The sequence below is a fragment of the Siniperca chuatsi genome, linkage group LG4 (assembly GCF_020085105.1).
Source record: "Siniperca chuatsi isolate FFG_IHB_CAS linkage group LG4, ASM2008510v1, whole genome shotgun sequence".
Classification (NCBI taxonomy): Eukaryota; Metazoa; Chordata; class Actinopteri; order Centrarchiformes; family Sinipercidae; genus Siniperca; species Siniperca chuatsi.
The window spans coordinates 14580429-14601823 of record NC_058045.1 but is presented as its reverse complement, the minus strand read 5'-3'; the positions used below and the strand labels follow the sequence as shown (position 1 = coordinate 14601823).

The window sequence follows — 21395 nt, the reverse complement described above, 5'->3', positions numbered from 1 at the left end:
GAGGAAGTAAAAAAAGTGTCACAGCATTTTTATAGCCAATATAAAAATAGTAACAAAATGGAGCAAATTTTCCAGTTTGTATTTGCACCTAATTTCACCACAGAAAAATCAGTTGAAATCAGTGTTGAAAAGTTGAATGCTGTATGTTATTTGTGGTCTTATTATATCAGTATTTTCTCTGTATTTCTTGGCTGTAATATTAGCAACACATACTTGCCATTACCTGAAATAAAACTGCAGTCAAACCTTGTGGGTAAAAGCATTTTAATTCAGCTTTTCCTCAGTTAAATTCATTTTAATAGACAATTTTCTGATATAACAGGAAATGTGACCCATGCTATTTTCAACTCCTGCAGTTCATACAGTCTCTACAGTTATTGCCTAACTCAAGTTCTCTTCAGTATAAACTCCTCCCCCCAGCAACAGTGTCAGGCTTTCTAAAGAACAGGGACAGGAAACTGGAACTTGTATCGACTAGTTTTGCCACGGCTTTGGTATGATCTAAATCTTGAATCTTTATTTGAGGAACACGTGAGGGGATATATGGTGAGTAGAATCCAGGTGTTTAATAATGTAACAAGAACAAAACACAAGGGAAATGCTTGTGGAAAACGTTTGTCAATATCTTCATAACCAAAACTTGCTCTTGCTCTAATGACAAAGACACAGTGTAAGCAGTAATTACAATGTAGTGTATAAAAATAAATAAGTTGTGCAGTCATTGAACCACTTTATTCATGTTTCGTAGCTTTTTGCTGTAATGATTTCCATCATTGAGGTTACAGTTGTTCTCCCTGAGTTCAGCAGAAGATGGAGCTGCTCAGCCACAAGACTGAGCCAGTTGGCGATGAAAGCTTGGAGAAATGGAAGCTAGTTGGCTCTGGGGGATTTGGTCGTGTCTACAAGGTCAGGCACAAGGACTGGGGGTTTGATATGGCCATTAAGATACTTCACGATGGTGTTTGGTAAATGCATAAATATCTGCAATTTTTCTGTAACTTTAAAATGATGAATTCATGCACACCCATACACGTTATATTGCAGTTCAAGCAGCTCTGTCTCTTTTGCTTTCTCACTACTGCTCTCAGCAGTCACCTTCCTCATTCCAGCCCCTTAATGCCTAAGGAGAAAGCACTGTATGAAGAAGCTAATCATATGGAAAAGGCTTCCTGTGAGTTTGTGCTGAGGCTTTATGGAATTTATCAGGGACCATCCAAGCAACACGGAATAGTGATGGAGTTCATGGAAAGAGGATCTGTTCAGTCCCTGCTGAATTACTTATCTGCCCCTCCACCGTGGCCCCTGGCCTTCCGCTTGGCCCATCAAGTGGCTCTAGGCATGAACTTCCTCCATAAAAATAACCTTATGCACCACGACCTAAAGCCAAGTAATGTGCTGCTGAATGACGACCTTAACGCCAAGGTAGAGTGCCTTCTAGTTCTCTTATGTTTGCATTAAAGATAAAGCTGATTTAATTGTTTGTTTAATATTATGTTTGCCTTCTTACTCTGTAGCTAGCAGACTTTGGTCTGTCCAGGGTTTCCAACAGTGCTTTGAACAGCAACAGAGAAGCAACAGGACAGATCGGAGGCTCATACAAGTACATGCCTCCCGAGGCTTTTGAGGCATCATATCAACCTGTCCGTTCTTTTGACATATACAGGTTAACATTAAAAAAGAATACCTATAAATAGGAATACTACTGTACATGGTAAAAACTTTAACTGTATTAACCTGTTACGTGAAAACTCCTCTCTTTCTCACTCTTGATCAGCTATGGTATCCTGCTCTGGTCCATTGTTACTGGTAAAGAGCCCTATCAAGGTATGTAAAGTTTATTGTATTGTCATTAAACTTTCCACCCCATTGTTTTGTTAAGTTATTTTTTAATAATTAGGTTTCCAATCTTTTATTCAATGAAACCACAATAACAATAATTATAATAACAATTATTGCCCTTACAATTTATCTCTGTACCACTAAACTAATCACTGTATATACAGTATTATGTTCAGTTCACACACATGTACACACACTCAGTTGTGTTTGTATGTTTCATGTCTTTATCACATGTACTATAGCGGCTGATTACAATCTTGTGGCGCTGAGGATCCCTTTGGGAGACAGACCTTCCTGTGAGGAAGTTGACCAGATGAAAGCGGAGGGGTTGAAAGAGCTGGTTGACCTCATGCAGAGGTGCTGGGATAACATGCCCTCCAAGAGGCCTACCATTAAAGGTAGGTATTTAAATATATATATATATATAAATGCTCATTGCCACCATATTAAAACATTTTCTATTCTGAACTATATATTTAAATCAAACGCACTTCGAAACCTTTTGTAGACTAGCTTGACACTTATGATACCTCTTGCCTTTGTGAAGCCACTGCTCATTCATTCCCACTGTAATTTACAGACATTATGTACATACACTATGTATTTAAAATGAAACTTGGCTTCTCTTTCAGAGTGCCTTGAAGTCACTGAGAATGTGCTCTCTAAGCACAAGAAGGGAATTCATGATGCGGTCTATCAAGTCTTGACAAGACTGGTAGAACTGGTACAAAAATTAAAATGAAATATCCTGAGTCCTGATTAATCAAGATGCATAATTTACTTCTAACTGGTTTATTTCTTTCTCCGATATATAGTATTTTCTCCTTGTTTTACTGTAGGAGTCACCAACCAGCAATCAACATTCAGACACAAGTGTTGCATTCAATTGTCTTCAGACACCAGGTAGATCATTCAACACTGTTAGTCGCATGTGTTTAATCTTAAACTAATTAATTAAGTTATTCCTTTCTTTTTACAATAAAACATGATGTTTCTTTCTCTTTTTCAGAACAGTCCGAGTCAAATGATATTGTGGATCATGTCAGATTTACTCAAACTGAAAGGTCTTCAATACAGGTACGCCAAATGCACTTTGACCTTTGCCTCACAGGAAACAAATTAAATAGCTTTATTTAATCAGGCCATCTCATTATGATCAAGGGAGTCCTGAGAACAAAAACACGTAGCCTTCAGTCAAACCTAGCATACAACCAAAACACCAGTGAGCAAAGAGATATGTCAAGGGAATGTAATATGAATTATATTTTATTATTTTTTGCATCATTAATTTAAATTCATATTATTTTGACAGGAATGTCATCGCATTCTCAGTGGTTTATTATCATGTCATACCACACACATCAACAAAAACAAAACAACAGTAGGCTTCTGAAACTAGTGTATAATACATTTATCAATAATAAATTACACGATATAGACTGAAAAAGGTTATTATTTTTGCCAACAGGATTCTGTCAATGTTTCTACTAAAGTAATGAGTGATACAGCTAAAGGTGAGTATTTTTCACTGTACAGATGCTCTGTGTCATGAAAATGAAAGTTCTCTATTGTTAACGTTTCCTGTGCGTTAAGAAAAAGAACAAAATGAGCAGGATGTTGGAATTTATGAAGGGTCACATTAATTGAATTATGCTTTTTATGAACATGGTCTCATTCTTCTATATTTTAAAACAGCAAAGTTTGTTGATGACATGAGGGCAAAGTTAATTCAGAACGTTTCCGAGGTAATGGCAATAGCAGAGGAGCTTGGAGACATGGTCCACGGTGAAACCTACTCAGTGATTGAAGCTAAAGAGACAAGCCAGGATAAAATGAGAGTGCTTTATCAAAACACATTTCGTCCAGGAGGGTTAAAGGTCAAAGCAGCCTTCTACGATGCCCTCAAAAAACATCAGCCCACACTAGTGGAGAGGCTCGGTAGGATTTCCTCTTGGTAAAATATTCAAACATGGTAGTTTAATCTATGAAAAGTTATTCAAGATTTTAATTTCTCTTTCCCCTCCCTAAGGTGGCTAATTCTAAAGGAGTTGTGACCTTCCTGCATTTTATGGACAGAGGTGTCAAAGACTTTTCCTGCCTCTGCTCCTACACTTTTATCTTTATTTTTATATTTTACATATTCTTTATATATTCTATTCATATGTATATATGGAATTTGTTGACATTTTACTACACTGTACTTGTTTTACAGAAAGTCGTGAATGTAAAGAACTTTTTTTCATATGTTTTTAATAAACATATTTAATCAGAAAGAGAGAAAATTCTGACTCCTCGCCTTCTCTTCTTTTTTAGTTAAAAAAGTAAGATGGTGCGTTGTGTAGGGGTTATGGCTTAATTATCAGTGACAAACATGCTTGCCATTGTTAATGTTATGAAGTGGGGACGTGGCTTGTTTCTTCCAATGGGTGGGAGGGAGAGAGAGGGAGCGAGAGAGAGAGTAAGAGAGAGAGAGAGAGAGAGAGAGAGAGAGAGAGAGAGAGAGAGAGAGAGAGAGAGACTGGTAAGAGGCTTTTCTGGTTCAATCCCTCAGTAACTGTCACAAGCAGTCAGTCAGTCAGTCACCTGCAGATGATGGTATCGAGGGCATCCCAGGCAACAAAGTTATTCTCCTGTCTCAGTGTATTGTACAGGTTTGTTGTTCACTACTCTCACACTGAATAATGGCCCTAACAATGAACTGATGGAGACAAAAAAAAAGTATAAGACAGAACAGATTTGCTTAACGTCCTTTCAAAACCACCTTCCCTTGCATTCATTAACCTTGTTTTCTGACTGGCGGTGGTAAAATCTAATATTACATAACCAACAGTATTCTCAAAATGTGAGTTTCTGTGAGTGTGTATTTATAAGCCTGTTGTGTTACACTACTATGACAGAAAATAATGACAATGTATTAATATTAATGGCATGTATTTCAAGGCACTCTTAACATTGTCATTATTTTCTTTTAGTAATCAATTACAACATGTTGCCTTTAGAAGTTCTTCCTTTCGTCACACACACAGAGACACTTGTATATCTCTATCTGTCTGTCTCTTGTTTCTCTGTCTCAAAGGCGTAACAGTATTCTGGAATTTGACCGTTGTCTCATTCACAGCTCTGTCTCCTTTCGCTCTGCAAAAAATACATACACCTCTACGCCATGGTAATCCTCCGAGGGGAAAGTGTGTTCAAGTGTCATCTCGACCCACCCTTCTCTTCCTCAGAACTTCTGCCTCACACCACCCTACACACCCATCTCACCCCACCCCATCCTGTATTAATGCTCCCAATCCTCTTTGTGGGAGAGTGACGTCTGCTACTGTCAGAAACAGAGTTAAGCTCAGCAGGCATCGGAAGAACGGAGGGGAGAGAAGCTCCACAGATAACCAAGCAGCACTGCGTTCTAGGCCTCCAGTGGGACGAATCTCTGCCACCTAAGCAAGACCTGACTGTCCTCCCCCAGTGGCTTCTCATGCCTCCAGCTGGAGAACATACAGGGAATTTGGTGTGTCAAGAAAGTCAACTTCATCAACAGGTTAGCTAAAAACTCCATCCCTTTGCACGAGGGCCTTAATGACCTCAAACTCCAAGAATATGAGCTGACAAAGTGGAATACAAACTCTCCTCTGGGCAAACAACATATTTTAAAGGACTTTTGTAGCTGTTGCTTCTGCGTTTTTTCCCTTTTTTTGTAATTCTCACCTGCAAGTATACTGCTGCAAACTTGAATTAGTGACATCTTGTATTTTTGGCCATTTGGGTTTAACTGCTGCACTGGCCACAAAACAGATGGAAAGACAGCTTCCTCCCATGTCAGGTGTGTCTGAAAGGTATTTGTGTGAACCTGCACTCAAAGCATTGGGTATTTATGAGTGCTTATAATTTTAACAGCAAGTAGTGTGTGTTGCTTTGTGTCTGTTTTTGAGCTGCTGGGGCAACTGTTTGCTTGGAGTGTGCAGGTGTGTGTATGAAACAAGTCCGAAGTGCTTGAAGTGTGTGTGTGTGTGTGTGAGAGAGAGAGAGAGAGAGAGAGAGGTGGTGGGGTCCTGTAGAGGTCGTAGCCCTGGATTTCCTGGAGATGGAGGGTCATGTTTATGACCGGTTTGGAGATGGGGAGAGGGACAATTACCAAATAGACTACCGGAGGATTGTAGGGGACATGGAACCAGCACGGCCGCGCATCTCAAACAGAGATGGGGAACAACCTCATCCCTACGGGGCCTATGCCCACCCAACGCCGCACGGACATGGGCATGAGACTGCAGCCCAGCGATACAGTGCTACACGTATCCAAGCTGGATATGAACCAGAGAGGTCAGTCTCATACTCTTGCTCGTTCTATCACCACACTGCAAAAGGTCATGCCCTTCTCTGATTTGCAGAAGTGATTGTGTGAAGCCTTATAACTCATAAACATTGTATCTCCAGCAGTTACTGAGATGTTTCTAGTAGCATTGGTTGTGCACCCATTTATCTGCTTCCTGGGCAGCCAACCAAATCCTCTTACCTAATGTACTGCAGTCACAGGTGTATAGAAGGAGTTTCCATAGACAAGGATGGATTCCTTTTGTTAGCCTTTCCTGTCTCGACTCCAGAATTTGTAATAGGATCTGGCTACAGCATGTGCGTAAGAAACAGAGGTCAAGAGAGTGACGAGCAAAACAACTTGTTTTGCACAAGGGATAAATACCTCCAGAAATAAATGGCAGAATAAACAAACATGTAATTTTAGTGACAACAGATTTATGCACACTGCTTGCAATCATGGGTAGTAATGGATGGGGGATTGTGTTAAAGTAGTCAGTAATATGTTCATTAAAATATTCACAATCTGTAACAAGAACTATAACCAATGTAAATTCAAATCTAGCATTAACTTTATGGAGGGGTGAAGTTAGGGTACATGACAGAAATACAAGTGTCAGACCTGGCACTGAGTAATTTATGTTTTTAGCTATATCATGTGTACATGTGTGTGTTTTTACGTTATATTATTATTATCATTTTTATTATATTTCAGCACGGCAGACTACTTGATCAGTGGAGGCACAGGTTATGTTCCTGAAGATGGCTTAACTGCACAGCAACTCTTTGCTATTGGTGATGGACTTACATACAAGTAAGAAATGCTAATGAAAAAATACACATATACAATTTAACTGATTTCATTTTATGGTATTACATACTTAACACACTAACATACATGCTTGTCTGCATGTGCACATACAGAAACACACGTACGCACTTGAGTTATGCAATGTCTTCCGTTAAGTGTTTAGTAATATCAGTGATGACACATTTGCTTTTATATTGAGGATTATAAAGAGTAATACTACTTTCAAGGATGACCCTGAGTCGTGTTACAGACATTAAAAGCAATGTGTGTGTGTTTGTGCACATATCAGTGTGTTAATGGGTGTCAGTGTAGTTTCCTTAATGGAGGCTATATGCAGGGTTTATCAGTGTGCAGAAGATAAATGCAGAACATTTCAGTAGGTTGAAAAAGGCTAACAGATTATGTCTGCTCACTGTCAGCTGAGTTTAAACAACTGCTGCTTTGTAGGAATGGATATGTGCTCTACAGTTCACATACACAACTAAAGCTACATGATACGTGTTTATGGTGGTGATTGTTACTAGTAATATTACATATTACATAATATTACATATATTTATGTAATATGTTTTCTAGTTCCAAAGCAAGATGCTCTTCTCTCTGACCACATGTGTCTGTTCTGTCTCTCCTCTTAGTGACTTCTTGATCCTCCCTGGTTTCATAGATTTTACTTCTGATGAGGTGGTGAGTATCATAACACTGTCCAGCAAATCACAAGCAACATACTATAATGTTCCCCGGTGCACTGTATTTTGTTGATTTTTTTGTTTTTAGGTGATAGCACAAAGAATCATTTCTTAGTTAATAGTTACATTTGTCTTAAGCAAAGGGATTAAAGGACGCTTGGTGCACGTAATGCGTCTGTACTGTTTATTTCATGTTGACAGTGGCATGCCATTCCTTTGGGCAACAAACATGTTCTTGTCCTTGACATCATAAAAAATGTTTGCTGATGTTTCCTGACAATAATTCACAAACACAAACAGGTTTTGCTGGAATCGTAACGAACTCCTAACTCTTTGTTATGTTGCTGTTATGAGCACAGGGTTGTTTATTTGGCTTGCTTTGTTTTTGTCTTTGCAAGCTCTGCTGGGACACTGAATTAATTTCATGCCTTGGTCACATGGGTTATTGCTGGATAGCAGGTGTTCAAAACAGACACACACCCGTGTCATCTAACATTCAGCATATGCCCAGACTGGCTTTTACACTCATTCAAACTTTAACATTTGGTTAACAAATGTGTTGCCTTTGGGCTGCAGCTGCAACACTGTAGGATATTATTAGTAGGAAAGTAGTATCATGCTGATTAATCCCCCCGCATCAATGCATACACCTTTGGAGTCATTTAGAGTATGTCATGGCACAACAATTAAGATTATGTTTTAGATTTACTTTGCTGTATGTGTTTATCAGTGTTTTACGATCATAAGGTGATGATTCTGTTTCCATTGAACCCTATTTGTAGGATCTAACCTCTGCATTGACAAGAAAGATAACCCTTAAGACACCTCTTATTTCATCTCCCATGGATACAGTCACAGAGTCATCCATGGCCATCGCCATGGCAGTGAGTACAAACATTGCACAACCTTACACACACCACGCCTACTTTTACCCTCAGTTTAGCATCATCCTGCTCCACAGTGCCAAGTGCACTGAAGGCCTTGGTTACTTTTTCACTGTTATTTGTTCTTGGCTCTCATGTCTCTGATTGGCTGGTTTCAGTTGATGGGTGGGATTGGAATAATTCATCATAACTGTACTGCTGAGTTCCAGGCCAATGAGGTGCGCAAAGTCAAGGTAAGACAGACCAAGTCAACAAAGAGATGAACTTACAATAGACATGTGTGAATCTGTGACACTGTATCACCCTCAACAGCCCTCTTTCAGAATACAATGTTATTTTCAAAACAATGTACTCTGAAGGTCCTCTAATCACTCAACACTTGTGTTTTTGTTTGTGCCAGAAATTTGAACAGGGCTTTATTACAGACCCAGTGGTAATGAGTCCCCGACACACAGTGGGGGACGTGATTGAGGCAAAGATACGCCACGGCTTCTCTGGGATCCCTGTTACAGAGACTGGCAAGATGGGCAGCAAGCTGGTCGGCATAGTCACCTCCAGAGACATAGACTTTCTGTCTGAGAAGGACCATGACAGACCCCTGGAGGAGGTGGGTGTATAACTGATGTATGCATGTGTGCATGTGTATGAGAACATAATATATGCAGCAATTATGTGATGTCATAAAAGTGGGTGGTATATCGATATAGATGTACTTCACTGTTTGAATAAATTTAACTTCTTTTTGATTCAGGCAATGACAAAAAGGGAAGATTTAGTTGTTGCACCCGCTGGGGTCACACTAAAAGAGGCTAATGATATACTGCAACGCAGCAAAAAAGGTAAATCTGTGAAGTAGGCCACGCTACTGTAGACCAAAAGTAACCAGCACTTGGTGTCAGACACACACTTGGGCTTTTTTCTTTCTTCTTTCACTCATTTCACACTCTGACTCTCCAAGGTAAGCTCCCCATAGTGAATGACAGTGATGAGCTGGTTGCCATCATTGCTAGGACTGATTTGAAGAAGAACAGAGATTATCCTCTGGCTTCCAAGGACTCCCGCAAACAGCTGCTGTGTGGAGCTGCTATCGGTACGAGGGATGATGATGAATACAGACTGGACCTCCTCATGCAAGCTGGAGTGGATGTGGTAGTCCTGGTAGGTTTTGACTGTGGACTGTGGATGAGCTTTTGGTTATTTTATGATTTGATTCTGATGTCATAGCACACAACAGTCAGACAAATCATCAGCCTCTTGATACAGGGAGGATGAATGTAGTGGCTTTGGAGCTTCTTGATGATTCTATTAAATGGGAACTGTTCTAATTTACATATTTACTGACTTAAATTAAACTTAAAAGTACATTTCGCACAGTAGTGTGCTCCATCTCTCATTGAAACTATGTCACTTTTAATTTTTATAACAGGATTCCTCCCAAGGAAACTCAGTGTATCAAATCAACATGATAAACTACATCAAACAGAAATATCCTGAACTACAAGTTGTTGGAGGAAATGGTAAGCTCCCCTCCTGTCTTTCTTCTGCATTTGTGCTGTGAAAACTCCCTACAACCTATTACGCATGTCTCCCACTCTGAGCTCTTTACTGTGCGTCTGTCTCTCTCTAGTGGTGACAGCTGCTCAGGCTAAAAACCTGATTGATGCTGGTGTGGATGCCCTGAGGGTGGGCATGGGGTGTGGCTCTATCTGTATCACCCAGGAAGGTATGATAAAGAGTGCAGTACTGTGAACGCCAGCTGGTTTAAATACAACCTTGTAGTTTGAAAAAGTTAGCAAAACACCATCTATACACAGATGCATTTTTTTTTGAATTCTTGGATTAGAGATACAACACATTAGTTTACTTTTTGTACACCTAAAGCAAGGAGCATAATAATGTATTCATCTCAGTTTTATTGGGGATATTTTGCTGCCAACACAGCAGTTTGTGCTCTTGTTCCTCAGTGATGGCATGTGGACGGCCCCAAGGTACATCGGTTTACAAGGTTGCAGAGTATGCCCGACGTTTTGGAGTGCCAGTAATCGCTGATGGAGGCATTCAGACTGTTGGACATGTGGTGAAGGCTCTGGCCCTGGGAGCATCTACAGGTAGAAAAAAATGCAATATACTCCTGTTTCCTCAAGTCTCAATATTTTTGGGATTCACATTTGGATCATTCAGTGGACACTTCTATGTAATGACAAATTGGTCAGGAGTTAGGAGGATGCATAACAATTGATGGGCAGTTCTAGTGATCTCACTGTTTGTTTTTTAACCAACAGACTACTTTTTCAAAATAAAAGCAGTGTTTGTTTGTTTTTGTTTTTTTGCTTATTTGTTGTAGTCTGCCTGTTGTCCTTTTCAATCAGCATCACTTCATCCCATTTTCTGGTCTTGTCATATTTCTACCCTTAGTGATGATGGGGTCATTGCTCGCGGCAACCACTGAAGCTCCAGGAGAATATTTCTTTTCAGATGGTGTGCGTCTGAAAAAGTACAGAGGAATGGGCTCCTTGGATGCCATGGAGAAAAATAACAGTCAGAAACGTTACTTCAGGTGGGGGAGTGGGGTTACAGAGGTCCTTTGCTGTAAAAACAATTATTCTAGAAAAATGTATAGCCACAGCATGTCAAAGTGACACATTCATCTCTTACTCTGTGTGACTTGTGTTTGTCTATCCAGCGAGGGAGATAAGGTGAAGGTGGCTCAAGGTGTCTCAGGATCAGTACAAGATAAAGGCTCCATCCATAAATTTGTTCCTTACCTCATTGCTGGTATCCAACACGGCTGTCAGGACATAGGAGCCAAGAGTTTGTCCATTTTACGGTAAGTGTGAAATTGTGTGTGTTTACTGTGAGTTTTTATTGTGTAAGGGCTTTTGTCTAGAATGAGCTGTTTGTCTTTGTGCCAGGTCGATGATGTACTCTGGAGAGCTGAAATTTGAGAAGAGAACCATGTCTGCTCAAATGGAGGGAGGAGTCCATGGCCTCCACTCGTAAGTTAGACCTCTGACCTCTGACGCCCGGCTTCTGACCTCTCCCCCTCTTCTGCAAGTCCCTCTTACCCCTTTATCTCTTTTCTGTATTCTCCTTTCCACTGTCTAAATATTTTGGTGGCAGTGGTAGTGTGGTGAAGTCTGTCATCATCTGTTTCCTGATGAGTGATATTTACGTTATAACAGCAAAGGCACTAACAATGTGTGTCTAAGCTTCACTTGTATTCAGTCCCTTTGTCAGGAACCTGTTACTGTGGAATGTAAATTGCCTGTGGTTAGCAGCATCAAGATTGTCTTCTCTCTCTTCCTCTTTTCTTACCCATGCTATCACATTAGATATTCTTTTGTGCCATGTAAGTACATCCATGTGGTTATCACACCTCCATCATCTTCTTTCATTCATTAATCTCCATCCAAGATTGCCTTTGTAGTGGTTTAAATGTTATCACAACACAGGAAACGCTTACACTCTTCTTTTTCTTTTCCATGCGTAGTTATGAGAAGCGGCTTTACTGAGGCGGGAGGAAGAGGAAACACTCGATCAGGACCTAACGTCCCAACCCCAGCAGCTATGAGCAGATGCACCGGGCGCATGTGATCAAACTACAAACACACAGTTGCTGTACAACATCCACACTCTAAAATCTGACACTGCTTCTCTGTGTCCTCCCCTCATGTTCTCGTCTGTCCCATCTCTGACCCCTTCAAGGATAGACGAAACAACACACTTTAACCCGAGTCTGAAGTTCAAAGGAGAGCCTTTGAACTTCAGATGCAGTCACGTCCGCACTCTTTATCTGTCTTTCTCCCACTGTGGCCAAGGTGTAGTGAGAGTAATGTAATTAACTACTGATCCCTTTCAATAAGCAAACACGTGTCAATAACTACTTTAGGACAAGCTTATCATTGCTGATCTATTGAGAGGCCCATCTACTTGTTGGCCTCTGAATTGCACCCTGATACAGAAGAGTATACAACAAACCTTGCAGAGGTGCAGCCTTATATTTCCATGCTCATTTAATATATCACACAAGATACTTTATTTTTTGCAGGAAATCAGGCAGTCAGATACTTTATTTACAGAATAAAAGACACATAATAAAAAAGCAGCATGTCGTTGGTATATTGTTTTAAATGTTTAAAGTTTAATTTCATTAATAGAGGAAAGTAACACAAAAGGTAATTACTTTAAGACAACTTTCTGCTGATAATGAAAGCAGACTACAGAAGTGTAAAATAATTATATAATAGAATTATATATAGCCATGGTCACATTTTATAGCCTGCGACCTTGTGTATAAAGCTTACTGAGCCAGGAGGAAACAGTATATACAGCATAGTACATATAGCACAATCATGTTCTCATTATCTTCTTACTGCACTGGTTAGTTTTTGTTCAAGTAAATTCATTTCTCTGACAGGTGAAAATGTGGCTGTTACATGATGGATGCCCTGCATGTATCTCGCCCCCAGTCTATGAGAAGAGACCAAAGCTTAACATCAGCCTTAATTCACATATACATATTTGTTACAAGGAGAGCTTTAAAGGAGCGACCATGTGTAATCTCATTTTGGATTTTCCTCTGTTCATTTTATTTGGCATAGAAAAGGCTGGATAACAAAATGTTTGAGTGACAAAACAGGAGACCATCCACCCTTAAAATTTCAGTTATCTGATTATAATTCCAAACATCGTCCCCCTTTTTAGATTCATAATGCAAATTAGTCACATTTGCTTGACATGTTGCGATCTTCCATAATTTCATTTTGCAAAAACACATTATTAATTACATGGCTACTGACTGTACACACTTACATACATATTGTAGGTAGTTTGTATTTTCTCAGGCTCAATATTTAAAAAAATTAAATGGTTAGTCAATGAAATAGGGCTATGGAGTCAGTGCATAAGGGTAGTAACAAACCAATTGCAAGTGATTTATTTCTTTATAGAAGTGTAGACAAAAGTTGATTTATCAGCTTCCAATGCGATTACATATTTTTCTGGTATGTACTCAATGTCTTTGGTATTACATATGTCACTCTACGATACACTCTGGATTCTAATTTTGCAATAACTTGCAACCAATTGAATGAGCTATTGTACTGGTTGACAAATGTATTTGACAGTTCCTTAAGAATTTCTTATTTGAGGGTTACAGAAAATACAGAAAATATATGTCCTCTTCTATCACCCAACCTAACTAGATTTCAAAATTATATTTACTGTAAATAGTGTTGCATAAATAAAGATAACATTGACACTGGCATTTTTATTTATTATTTATTTACTGGCATGTTATTTTTTGACATTTTTGTCATATCTTCAGATATATATGAACCAAAATGTGTCGTTGATTTTCCATTTCAACATTCATGTTTCACACAAGTTCTAACCTTGGCAATGGTTACACAATGCCACAGTTTGCCACCCATTGGTAATTTAAAAAAGAGCTCAGATCATTGCAACTTTGACAGTACGGGCTGCTAAAATTTCAAAGATGTCACGCAAATGGTTGGCTAAGCAGGCAATAAAAAAATACAGAAGACAAACTCATCCTGTGTATATATCAATTTTCCGTGAATTTCCATGTTTATTACACCACACTGAAATAACATATGATGATCATGTGAGGAAAGTACTACATGCCAAAATGTCTGTTCCATTGATGAAGTATAAGTTTGGCAACTTAGATGTACACATCTTAATGGCCAGCAAAGTGCTGATTGTGTGTCAGCAAAATATTATGCTTCACTATTACAATCAGACTGTAAGTTTTAGCTCTCTCTGACGATTCGATTTTAATATTTCCTCATATTGTTTACCACTGTAGATGAAACTGTGTCCATACAATCACAACAGGGAATAGGTCAATAGGTCGCTTATCTCATTATATGTTAAGTCCTTTTGAGCATGTCTCACTTTTTCCACTATTGAAAACACAACAGTACATCAACGGTGTAAAATGAGACTTGTTTGAGCCCTTATTGTTTGTCCACTTAATATTGAAGAAGACTCTCCTTTATATTCCTTTCACAGACTCTTTGAATTTCTTTCTGCTGGATAGCTTATAATATAAAAAAGCTCAACATGTCAGTTATGCAAATATTAAAACTCCCACTAAAGTTAACTTTTGATAGCAATTTTGCACTCTTAAGCAATGGATATTTGATCCTTGACATTCATGAATGTCTAAATGGAATGAACATTTAAAATAGAATATTGCCACAACATTTGAAAAAAAAAAAAAACATTACTAAGAGAAGAGCTTAGGGACATACATATACACATATTATATCAATAATGTCCATTCCGCTTTCATTAGTTCAGGTAATTCTTTTCATCTGTATAACTTTTATGATGTACAATTTAATTCCTCCATCTAACCTAAGCAGAGTCTGCTATTTCTGTACAATGTCATGTGCATTCCAATCACAACTGGACTTTTACAACTTTCTACAATTCAATAGTGTCACTGCAAACACTCAGAGCATCGATTTGTCTGCACACACTGACAAACTCTGCCTGTACAGCCAGATCCCATTCCAGCTGTTTGCTTTCACTCAGGTGTTTAGTCCCTGCCAACCGGCCAGATCCGTGACCGTCCTGGGAGGCTAAGCTCAGGGTTTGGTAACGCCGGTGGTAAGACAGGTGGGGGATTGCTCGTGGGAGGCTGCTCTGAGCAAAGTTTTGACCTCTGTTTGCCCAGGGATGTGAGCGCAGCTTTCCTGTCTCCTTGGGATTGCTACACAAACCCTGGGTTGAGCCAGAGACACTTCCTTTCCAGTCCCATTGCTCTGGTGACATTGGTGGCTTGCTGTGAGATTTTAAAGAGCCATGTGGCGGGGAAGGTCTTGATCTGGACAGGACGTTCTCTTGATCCACGTCTCCACAGGAAGAGGTTCGGTATAGGGCATTTTCCACAGAGCTAGGCCCTTGGTTTGACGTACCTTGGCTAGGAGAGCTCAAAGAGAGGCTGGAAGAAGCCTTGAGCAGTCTTGGCAAACCAAAGATACTGTGAGAGAATAGGGATTCACTGAACAGAGCCTGGTCAATGCTGCGGGACAAGTCTATGGGAGATGGAGGCCGCAGGTCCACAGAAGAGTCAGTTTCCAGTCCTAGGTTGTCCAGTGACGATATCTGAGACTCAACTGCATTTTTAGGCTTGTGTGGAGGGCTTGGGGGTGTAGGTAGAGGTAGTACAGTGTTCCGGGTTTGGCTGGACTTGGGGACACAGTCTAGTCCATTTCCAGGAGGATCCACCATTGAGAAAAGAGGAAGAGCCTCTGACTGTCCCTTAGTGATGACATCACAGACCACCAGCTTTTCCTGCTTACCCTGGGACCAGGAATCGTGAGAGGAGAGGACAGGAGAATTTTTACCTCCCTGAGAGGGCAGGGTGAGCCCTCGTGAAGGGGAGCTGCAGGAAAGGCGGGACCAAGATCCTGGCCGAGGATGAGTTATGGTCTTGATAGAGGAGGAGTTGTGACAGAATAGAGGGTGTGTACCAATGAGAGACAAACCTAGACACACCCCAACCTCACAGAGCCTGCAGCCTACCTGGTAGCCCCACCAGGGCCAGGGCTGGAACCCAGAGCCATCAACGCCACCCAAACCAAGGGCATGCAGGATCCCATAAAGCTGGAGGCCTCCACATCCTAACAAACACAACGAAGCACCTACTCCAGCTCCAGCTGCCCTACCCCAGTCCTCCACTTTGGCAAAGGGGCAACTTGCAGGTTGCATCACTTCAGGAGATCCTCCACTCTCTCCATTGTCATTCAGCCTGTAGATGTGTTTAGTGTTGACTTGTATAAAGCAGTAGAAGATGAGGTAGGAGCATGAGAGAAAGATGGTGAGACACACAAACACACCCTGAGGGAATAGCAGGATCATGGTGGGGAGGCTGTGGAAGAGCTCGAGCATGCCAACACACCCTAGAGAGACTCCAGAATGCAACAGGGACATACATAGTAACAGGCAAGGTTTGGGCAAGGCTGAGAATGAGGTGGAATTAGCAAGTGGGAGAGAAAGATGCATGCGTGAGCGCAAGGAAAGAAGGAGAAAGGCCAGGGAGAAGGCTGAGATCAAACAGGGGAAGGGCAGCTCAGAGAGCAGCAGAGAGCCCAGAGGGGGAAGACGATCTTGGTGATTGTAAGCATCATAGAGCAAACAGAAAGCTTGGATCCCTGCAAATGCTAGGAGAAACAAGTGCAGCAGGGTGAAGTAGGGGCTTCCTGGGGGACAACGCAGGAGCAGGCCTAACAGGCAGACCACAGAGATTAGGCCAAACGCAGTGAAGACAGACCCCAGGCCATAGATGTGTGCTTCCCACGCAAATCCCCATGTAGCAAGGGCAGAGTTCCAGTCCGAATACAGAGGGACAAAAAGGGCAGAGTTGAGAGCCAGAGAGGGGCGCAGGGACTCGTTGGGAGTAACATCATCTGGGTAAGTGGAAGTCCAGGACTGGTTTGATGTTTTGCAGGGTGTGGTGGATGTGTCCATGTTACCATCAAGCAAGAGTGTGCCACTGGTCTTTGAGACACGTAGGTCATCATCCTTGGAGTCACCTGTAAAGCAAGTACAATAAAATGAAACATTACCAACTTATTTGTTTTGCTTATTTGTAACAGAAAACCAAAAGGTAGAAATTTTGAATACAGACATAACTTACAGTTTTTAGCTGGAAAGTGCATGCTAATACATTAATATATGATGGATGTGCTAAACATTACCTGCAGAACATCAGCATGTTAGCCTTGTCATCATGAACATGTTAGCATGCTGATATTAGCATTTAACTCAAAGCACTGCTGTGACCAAAATACAGCCTCACATGGCTGTGTTCTCTTGTTATTATATTTTTGGTCTAGAGTTATTAATTGGCAATATTAATAATTATGACATTCATTTACCAATAAACATAATACATAACAACATAATAATCTTATCAATAATTACAGGCCGAAGTCAATTGCATCAACAGTCTTTATTGTCCAAAAAGAGAGCAGGGGAGAATCTGCCGTGTGTGAAGTTAATCCATAATAAAACAGAGCAGGCTTATAACTGGGAATGTCTAACTGGGTCACAGACAGAGCGGAGCAGAGTGTGTGTGTGTGTGTGTGTGTGTGTTTGTGTTCGTGTAAAAGAAAGAGAGAGATGTGTGTTGATTAGCCAGTATTGACCTCATTGCTGCCCTCCTTTTGTGTGGCTATTATTAATCATGGTAAAGAGGTGTTATGCTATCATTAATGTTGCAAACTTTCAACAAGACTCTGCAGAGGTATTTAACTTTTATATCCGACAGTGATTGTGTAACCAATGAATAATGTAAGCATCTCATTCTCTAGTGAAATAATGTTCAGGGTAAGCTGTATGGAGCCACCAGAATCAGAGAACCTACTGGATATAAATGGAATGTGTCCTATTTCTGGTGCTCCATTAGTAGTGAATTGATTGTGTCAATGTGGAAGCAGCAAACAAGTAGTGAGTGACCTTTTAAACAAGCGATTTTCACTGTGTTCACTATAAAATCTAAACAAAATATCTTGACGTGTAAGTCCTCATGTGACACAAGTACTGTATTTGATATGGTTACTCAACAAACAGGCTGAATTGTTATTAAATGCATAGACAGCTTGAGGAAGGGTAATTTCTCACACAGTTCTGTCAAAGCCCTCCTCCCACTATGCACGTGGACACATTATTTACTTTGACAAGTGAGTGCCATCGCATGTGTGTGTGTGTGTGTGTGTGTGTGTGTGTGTGTGTGTGTGTGTATGTGTGTGTACAGTAAATACTGTATGTGTAGGTATGCAGCACATTATCCAGCAACCTTTGGATGTGGGTAATGGACACGGACTGCAATGGGAATGACCTGTTTCTACATTAACAGGATATGAGGAGGAATGAGTGGGAGAATCTGTGATAAAGAGATGTGGGAGCAATACAGGGGAGAGGGGGTTGGAGAAGAGTTAGGGAAAGATTTTTGAGGAGGGTGAAAGCTTGCGGGAGTGAAGTGATACAAACCATTCTGTGAATGTAAAACAACTGTGTCTGCCAGCAGAATACATATCATAAAACACTGCAGTCACACACAGACTTGGAGTCCTGTAGATCTTATTTTAGGTATTTAATGAGGGCAACACTATAAATCAATTATTCACAATAGCCCAAGTGAGCCTGTTAACTTTGATTGGTGTCAGGTTTAGTAAATGATGGATGCTCCAAATACATTAAATGACATTGAAGGAAGGACTCTTACCGTTATCTGCCTCCATGCTGTATAAAATACGATCTGTAAAATCAATCAATCCATCTCCGGTCTGTTTCACTGGGTCAGTCCCCTCCTGTGTCTTTCCCTGTGTGATAACAGAAGGGCTCGTGGTCCATCCCCAACTGCCAGTGGCTACTGGTGGAGTGGGGTGCTCAGGGATGGGCCCAGGTCCAGCAGACAGCGGTGAAGTGGAGTCCTGATCTGATGGAAGTGAGCCAGACAGAGGAAAAGGTAATGGGCTTTTAGTCGTCTGATTCACAGAGGCTGGGAAAGTTGGCTGATTCTCTCCAGTCTGTGTAGAATGCAATAAAGATCCAGTGCTAGTCTCAGCTGACGGATTCTTTAATATTTGTTCCTGGGTAGGCTGAGACGGTACTCTTCCTGATGAAGACCTCATTTGTTGTGTACTCGCCTTGGAGTTAGCATCTTCTGTAGCACTATCTGTGTGTCTGGATATGATACGTCCATTCTCATTAGGATACAAAATAGACGACTCTGTGCTCTCCTGTAAATCACTGTATTCACCAATCACACCTTGTCTATCTGATTCCTCAGATGATGACAAGGGCCAACTCAAAGGTAGACCCAAGAAGTCAACATTCCCCGATGCTAAACCAGATCCATGAGGTCTCTGTGAGGGCTGTGCGAGACGCTGCATTGCTGTGTCAGTGTCTGGCTGTTGTGTTTCCTTGACATTCTCTCCAGAAAAGGCTATAACATGAAGTGAGAGAGGCAAGGAGAGGGGGAGAAGAAGATATAGATTCCACAGAGAGAGCATGGCGAGGGTCTACAAACTCTACTGCAAAGTCACATGCTGTAGGTCTTGAGGGGTATTGTCCAATCACATGTTTGACAGATCTCTAACCTCAGGTCTCTGGGAATCTCATGCTTAACACCCCTTGAGAAAAAAGAAAATCATGTTAAAGACACAATCAGTGCAACCACTTATCAAATACTGTGTATTGCAGGAATATCTGCAGTAAATAGCTTGAATCTCTGCACGTGGGGTGAGTACTATGCAAATATTGTATATGAAAAGTGTTCCAATGAAGTATATGAAAACACTATCTTGAAAACCCTATACCCTATACACTTTCTCTTTTAAAGTCCTGTTACATACACACAGTACAAACATTAGAGTGCAGAGATTCATTCATAATAACAGCACATGAAGAGACATTAAGTACACAACTGCTTTCTTGTAGCCGGTCTCGTTTCAGCTTTCTTACCTCATCAACAGCCCACTCTGCTGCAGCCTGTAGTGGCAATTCCTTCGGAATAAAGAAACACTCAAGGCAATCACTTGTCTTTCTGTAGGTTTACTTCAAGCGTCTGCAGACGGACTCACAGCAGCAAAAACATACATCAGTATAATCTGACCTCAGCCCGGGAAGAAGAGTGTCCCTGAAGTCTGGACATAACAGTCAGTAGGATAATTTGTAGTTCCATGTCATCATTATCAGTGTACTGTTCTCATCTCACAGTCCAAACAATCATACACAAAAACGCCTAACAATTATAATAATATCTGTATATTATTATATCAGAGAGTCTGTTTGTTCTTGCCATTACAAGCCTCTTTAAACATATATGCTGCTCTGTGTCGCTGCATGCCTGCAGTCTCTCTCTGCGTAGCACTCTGTGTCCTTTCATACTCACTGTGCTGTGCTCCTCTTCTCTCCATCAGGCAGTCGACACATGGGACAGACCCCACCTCCTCGAGACAACCCCCGCTGTCCAACACTCTGCCGCTGCACTGATCTGACAGTGAGTTTGACTGTTTGCACGATCCCATTCTCCTAAATGTGACACACCATCCACACCACACTCACTATCATCTCTTTTGTAGTTGCATAGGAAACAGTCCTGCTGTTCGTGTTCCCCACATACACTCTGGTGTGTATGATGCACAGTTTGTGATGTTTAGTATGGGTGTAGAAGAGAAGAGAAGAGAAGAGAAGAGAAGAGAGAAATAAAGAAAAAGAAAAGAAAAAAAGAAAAGGCATAAATACAGTATGTCATAGGGGCACGCTCATCAACCAACAAGCAAGCAGTACCCTGCACTGAACTAACCAGAGCTACAGATCAATACATGCTATTGAGCATAATTTACAACTGATCCCGTGCCCTTCCTCTTAAAGTAGCCGTCACATGAACAGTTCAGTTTGAAACATGTCAGGATCAGTAGATGAAGAAGAAAATTCTCTTTGAAATGCATACATGCATAATGCATGATAGTAGTTACTTGTATGCGTATGCACAGTACCTCTGAACCAAATGGATGCCCTTTTTAACAAAGAATTGCTAACCTTAAGTCCGTAATTACCACTTGTGACCTTGTTGCCATGTCAGTGGCAAGAGCCTTTGACATGAATGATCTCTCTCTGTTGATGCCATGTTACTCGCTTTCTTTATTTTCCTCCTTCCAGTGTTATCAGACCTGTTCACGTGTGCTGTTTTTACCCAATGGGGGAAGTCCAGTAGCCTCGTAGCCTAATTCAATTCCCAAGGATGATTCTAAAATAGACACTGATCCACATACCTTTGGTGCATTTAGAGTCAGAGAGTTTAAAGCGCAGTCACACTTATATGCT

General features: G+C 40.8%; 3 protein-coding genes and 1 long non-coding RNA gene across 19 annotated transcripts; 3 read left to right on the top strand and 1 right to left on the bottom strand.

Moving 5' to 3' along the window:
* Positions 1 to 401: 401 nt before the first annotated feature.
* Positions 402 to 5280, top strand: LOC122875537 (ankyrin repeat and protein kinase domain-containing protein 1-like). Of its 11 annotated transcripts, none has more exons than XM_044194806.1 (12): positions 402 to 546; positions 805 to 965; positions 1092 to 1422; positions 1515 to 1663; positions 1775 to 1824; positions 2082 to 2237; positions 2472 to 2563; positions 2679 to 2742; positions 2849 to 2916; positions 3308 to 3353; positions 3535 to 3777; positions 3869 to 4116. In XM_044194806.1, exons 1-12 carry the CDS (start codon positions 544 to 546, stop codon positions 3874 to 3876), a joined length of 1371 nt encoding a protein of 456 aa, XP_044050741.1. In that variant the 5' UTR covers positions 402 to 543; the 3' UTR covers positions 3877 to 4116. The 11 variants fall into 11 exon arrangements, with proteins under 11 accessions (XP_044050741.1, XP_044050740.1, XP_044050732.1 ...); XM_044194805.1 differs by having other exon boundaries at positions 1089 to 1422; XM_044194807.1 differs by having other exon boundaries at positions 411 to 546; positions 786 to 965.
* Positions 5281 to 5903: 623 nt separating this feature from the next.
* impdh1a (IMP (inosine 5'-monophosphate) dehydrogenase 1a) lies at positions 5904 to 13794 on the top strand. Of its 2 annotated transcripts, XM_044194794.1 has the most exons (16): positions 5904 to 6156; positions 6863 to 6961; positions 7594 to 7642; positions 8427 to 8528; positions 8687 to 8761; positions 8929 to 9135; positions 9280 to 9367; positions 9487 to 9686; positions 9955 to 10045; positions 10156 to 10251; positions 10493 to 10636; positions 10944 to 11085; positions 11212 to 11355; positions 11441 to 11524; positions 11861 to 11877; positions 12019 to 13794. In XM_044194794.1, the coding sequence occupies exons 1-16, from the start codon at positions 5921 to 5923 to the stop codon at positions 12120 to 12122; spliced, it is 1878 nt and encodes a 625-aa protein (XP_044050729.1). In that variant the 5' UTR covers positions 5904 to 5920; the 3' UTR covers positions 12123 to 13794. The 2 variants fall into 2 exon arrangements, with proteins under 2 accessions (XP_044050729.1, XP_044050730.1); XM_044194795.1 differs by lacking the exon at positions 11861 to 11877.
* prrt4a (proline rich transmembrane protein 4a) lies at positions 13795 to 21178 on the bottom strand. 5 transcript variants are annotated; one of them, XM_044194791.1, is made up of 4 exons: positions 21111 to 21178; positions 20461 to 20694; positions 18790 to 19002; positions 13795 to 17095 (listed from the first exon to the last, which is right to left on the bottom strand). In XM_044194791.1, exons 2-4 carry the CDS (start codon positions 20594 to 20596, stop codon positions 14982 to 14984), a joined length of 2463 nt encoding a protein of 820 aa, XP_044050726.1. In that variant the 5' UTR covers positions 20597 to 20694; positions 21111 to 21178; the 3' UTR covers positions 13795 to 14981. The 5 variants fall into 5 exon arrangements, with proteins under 5 accessions (XP_044050726.1, XP_044050724.1, XP_044050725.1 ...); XM_044194789.1 differs by lacking the exon at positions 21111 to 21178 and adding an exon at positions 20031 to 20144 and having other exon boundaries at positions 18790 to 19699; positions 20461 to 20577; XM_044194790.1 differs by lacking the exon at positions 21111 to 21178 and adding an exon at positions 20031 to 20133 and having other exon boundaries at positions 18790 to 19699; positions 20461 to 20484.
* Positions 20188 to 20742, top strand: LOC122875538. The gene is made up of 3 exons (XR_006377834.1): positions 20188 to 20224; positions 20489 to 20568; positions 20651 to 20742. It is a non-coding gene; the product is annotated as an uncharacterized LOC122875538 (long non-coding RNA).
* Positions 21179 to 21395: the final 217 nt, after the last annotated feature.

Coding starts and splice junctions, on each gene's coding strand:
- LOC122875537 (XM_044194796.1), top strand. Junction 1,423..1,514: donor ATGACGACCTTAACGCCAAG/GTAGAGTGCCTT, acceptor CTTACTCTGTAG/CTAGCAGACTTTGGTCTGTC. Junction 1,664..1,774: donor CGTTCTTTTGACATATACAG/GTTAACATTAAA, acceptor ACTCTTGATCAG/CTATGGTATCCTGCTCTGGT.
- impdh1a (XM_044194794.1), top strand. CDS start 5,921: ATGGAGGGTCATGTTTATGACCGGTTTGGAGATGGGGAGAGGGACAAT. Junction 8,762..8,928: donor ATGAGGTGCGCAAAGTCAAG/GTAAGACAGACC, acceptor TGTTTGTGCCAG/AAATTTGAACAGGGCTTTAT. Junction 10,637..10,943: donor GGCCCTGGGAGCATCTACAG/GTAGAAAAAAAT, acceptor TTCTACCCTTAG/TGATGATGGGGTCATTGCTC.
- prrt4a (XM_044194789.1), bottom strand. CDS start 19,579: ATGCTCTCTCTGTGGAATCTATATCTTCTTCTCCCCCTCTCCTTGCCT. Junction 17,096..18,789: donor CAGCATGGAGGCAGATAACG/GTAAGAGTCCTT, acceptor CTTGCTTTACAG/GTGACTCCAAGGATGATGAC.